The sequence below is a fragment of the Zerene cesonia genome, chromosome 24, assembly GCF_012273895.1.
Source record: "Zerene cesonia ecotype Mississippi chromosome 24, Zerene_cesonia_1.1, whole genome shotgun sequence".
Lineage (NCBI taxonomy): Eukaryota > Metazoa > Arthropoda > Insecta > Lepidoptera > Pieridae > Zerene > Zerene cesonia.
Window position 1 is genome coordinate 3,622,411 of NC_052125.1, and position 3,916 is coordinate 3,626,326.

Below are 3,916 nucleotides of genomic sequence, written 5' to 3' on the forward strand. Positions count from 1 at the left end.
AGATTCGAAATTCAAATGTAATATTTTTTTATAATTAAGTGTAACAGTATTTATGGCCAGACTAAGTATATAAATATACAAGAATTGCTCGTTTAAAGGTATAAGATAGATTGTATTATTTTTTCTTTAAACCGTTTCAGAGAAGTGCACGGCGCGGACGCGTGCGCGGCGGGCCGCAGCCGCCCCGCCGCCGCCTGCGAGCTGTGCGGCCTGGCCTTCAGGCGGTCCGTCCTCTGCACCACTCTGTCCTACTTCCTACTCATATTATAAATGCGAAACGTTGTGAGTGAGAGAGATGTGCGTTTGTTGCTCTTTCACGCAAAAACTGCTGAATCGATTAGCAATGAAATTTGGTACGTAGACAGACAGCTGGACAACGTATAGGCAACTTTTCATCCTGATATTCCTACGGGATATGGACTCACGCGGGTGAAACTGCGGGGCAACCAGTAGATAATAAAATCCTACGAAAGTCGATACTGTACAATGTATATTGAATGTATTTTTTTAAAGCATACTTGGGGCGTGACATACAGTCTATGTCGAAGCCAAAAACATAGTTTTTATAATTTTGTCTGTATGTATGTCTAAACTCGTAAGTGATTTTTATTGTTCTTCGCATGTTGCACGAATATTAGTATTAGGTCGGGTCAACATATAGACTACATTATATCACGCTATCACCTACCCAAAGACTAAACCAAAAACAACAACAACATATTAAACCTGACAACCAAAGTAGTCGCGGACAATATTATAAAGAGGAAATTATTGTATTTTTTCGTATGTTCGTAACCTTTTCGCTTTAATATTATGCAGAGGTGATCTTTGTATGTTTGTAACGTTACCGTTGCCGTTACGTAACGTTACATTATATAACCACCGGACCGATTCAAAAATTCTGTAGTAATATAGGCTATATATGTACCGCGGAGCGAATAATATAAATAATATATGCACGCAGTTCGCGCGTCGGCGGAGCGGGAACGACGCGAGCGAAGCGATGCGCCAGGTGTCGTCTGCGAACCGATCTGAGGCATCTGGCCGCCGGGAAACTTGTTGTTATCGAGGTATTGCATATTATTTAGCGAGAGGCTAGGCGTTGCTACGGTTTGACAAAAAGACGCGAGTTCGAATCCCGGACCTGGGCCTCCGGCTCCTGCACTCACTGCACGAAACACAGTAGCATTTTTTTTTGTCACAGTCGGCAATGTGGGACGCCTGATGGTAAGCGCTACCACCGCCCATGAACATTTGGAGAGACGTAAAGTCGATTACAGACCTTATGCTTCTACAAATGGATTGCCGACTTTAAATTGGGAAGGGATTAAGAAAGGATTGGCGAGAGGAATAGAGGAGAGGACTGGGAAGGGGAAGGAAAAGGATATGGGCCTCCGGCTCCCCCACTCACCGAACGAAGCACAGCATGCTACTATTTCACGCCGCTCTCCTGTGGGTGTGTGTTATTGCCGGTACGAGCTAGCACAATTCGTGCCGAAGCGTGCTCGACTCACACAACTAATATTTCAGGTGGAAGGTTTGAATCTCAGTCCGGAGAGGATTCTACAACATTTGGCCGAAAACAACATCGATCGCGACAAAGTAACGGACGTGTCTGTTGTTTCCTTCGCTAAGGTATACTCTTTAAACACTTTTATTGGCTTTTCGTTTGTATGTATGTAACGGACCCCTTTAGACTCGATGTTGCCCCACTCCAAGCGGACAGATTGAACTCAAACTCTGTACACTTATCGCGGATCGGTGACAATACAATGAGTGAGTTTATGATCCTGACTGGGATCGCCGGGATTGAATAGTTTTTCAATGTACAGTATTTTTAAAGCTAGTGAGATAATTTAGTTGATCATTAATGTGTGTGTTTTTTTTTAGATTTATTTTAATTAACTTAGATGCTGAAAATACTTGGAACTTATAATATTAGGTGTTCTTTTTTTAGTCATAGTATTCCATTCCTGGCTAATCCTATCTATCCTACTTCCTACAAATATTATAAATGCGAAAGTTTGTAAGGATGTGTGTGTGTTTGTTGCTCTTTCACGCAAAAACTGCTCAACCGATTGCAATGAAATTTGGTAAGTAGACAGCTGGACAACTGGAATAACATAATATAGGCCACTTTGGGTGAAACCACAGGAATGATTCTTTCAAAATGGATTTATGTAATTTTAATTTAGTTAGAAATCCACTTAACGACTCCTTTCAGGGTTATTTTATGTCATATCGGGCAACCGTGCTGGTGGTCCGCCTGATGGTAAGCGATCACCACCGCCCGTGAACAGAGCAGAGGTAGTGCCTCTGCGGATGCGCTGCCCGCTTTTAAGGTGCAAGGGATAAGGAAAGGATTGATGACTGGAGAGAAGGAATACATTGGGACGGGTTAGGAAAACGATATGGTCGTACGGCTCCTCCACTCCCCATAACAAGCACAGTAGCATTCTTATACTACTATCTCTCCGCGCATAGTACTACTCGTTCCCGTGGTATTTTCGAGATAAAACTGCATCCAAATCGGATAAGCAGTTTAAGCGTGAAGAAAAAACAAACAGACAGACAGACAGACCGTAGCGTTTAAACCATAGCCACCACTAGGTATCAATTAGTTATTTTTTTCCACATTCATTGCGATTAATATTAAAAGCTAATTGAAATGAAGATTTATCAAGCGAACGCATCGTTTCCTAAAATTACTTTTATAAAGAGATTAACCCTTGGCTACATGTGAATTCAATTAGGAATAATAGATGACAGATATGATAGTTGCGATAACTTAAACCATTGTATTTTTAGCGATTCGTTAATCGTAATAATAATAATCACTGCATAGTATAAAACAAAGTCGCTTTCTCTGTCCCTGTGTCCGTATGTATGCTTAAATCTTGAAAACTGCGCAACGGATTTTGATGGTTTTTTTTTAAATAGATAGTGATTCAAAAGAAAGGTTTTTATGTATAACATCTATTATAATACTCCGAATTTAGCGGGCAAAACCTAGTAATACATATTTTTTATTGTATAACCAGATCTAGCGATCCGCCCCGGCTTCGTCCGTTAGAATCACCCTTGGGACTTGATGAAAACTTTAAAACATTAGTCGATTTGGTTTAGCCGGTCTCTAGTATTACGCTTAGCAACACATTTGGCGATGAATTTATTTAAATTTGCTTGGAACAGATGTGTGAATGTTTGTTAGTTACTCTTTCACGCAAAAACTACTGAACCGATTGCAATGTAATTGTTACGTAGATAGCTGGACAACTAGGATAACACAGAAAATACCGATATTCCTACGAGATACAAACTAATTAAAGAAAAATATATACTTAACTAACTGTCCGCCCCGGCTTCGCCTGTGGTACATATAAAGCCTAAATTCTCCCTCAATACTTTTATTGTAGGGCATCTAAAACTGAAAGAATTCAAAACGGACCGGTAGTTCCTGAGATTAGCACGTTCAAACAAACAAACGAACAAACGCTTCAGCTTTATAATATATAGCTGTCCAGTTGAATATCTGAATTATTGCGATTAGAGTTATATATTTGAGTTTAAATAATATCAAACGAACTAACTAACCCTTCAGCTTTATAGGTATACTGGTTTGGATGTTTCAATAAAGATATGTTACGGAACCCTATTTTTTCCAAAATAAAATATAGTCTATGTTACTCGTGGATAATGTAGCTTTCGAATGGTGAAAGAATTTTTAAAATCGGTCCAGTAGTTTTTAAGCCTATTCATTACAACCAAACAAACAAACAAACAAAGTTTTCCTCTTTATAATATTAGTGTAGATATTTTACTCATTGCGTGTATGCCCGAATTATGTTTCACACAGCCGGAGGCCCCAAAAAAAAGTCGAATTTACTTATAAAAATACTTTAATTATAAAGATTAC

At 39.4% G+C, this 3,916-nt stretch overlaps 1 protein-coding gene across 1 annotated transcript in view; it reads left to right on the forward strand.

Moving 5' to 3' along the window:
* Positions 1-3,916, forward strand: part of LOC119836369 — a 31,502-nt gene that overhangs the window by 24,134 nt on the left and 3,452 nt on the right. Inside the window, exons 25-27 of the mRNA XM_038361673.1 lie at positions 141-224; positions 965-1,070; positions 1,531-1,635. Coding sequence (XP_038217601.1) covers positions 141-224; positions 965-1,070; positions 1,531-1,635 — 295 coding nt within the window. The remainder of the gene's footprint in view (positions 1-140; positions 225-964; positions 1,071-1,530; positions 1,636-3,916) is intronic.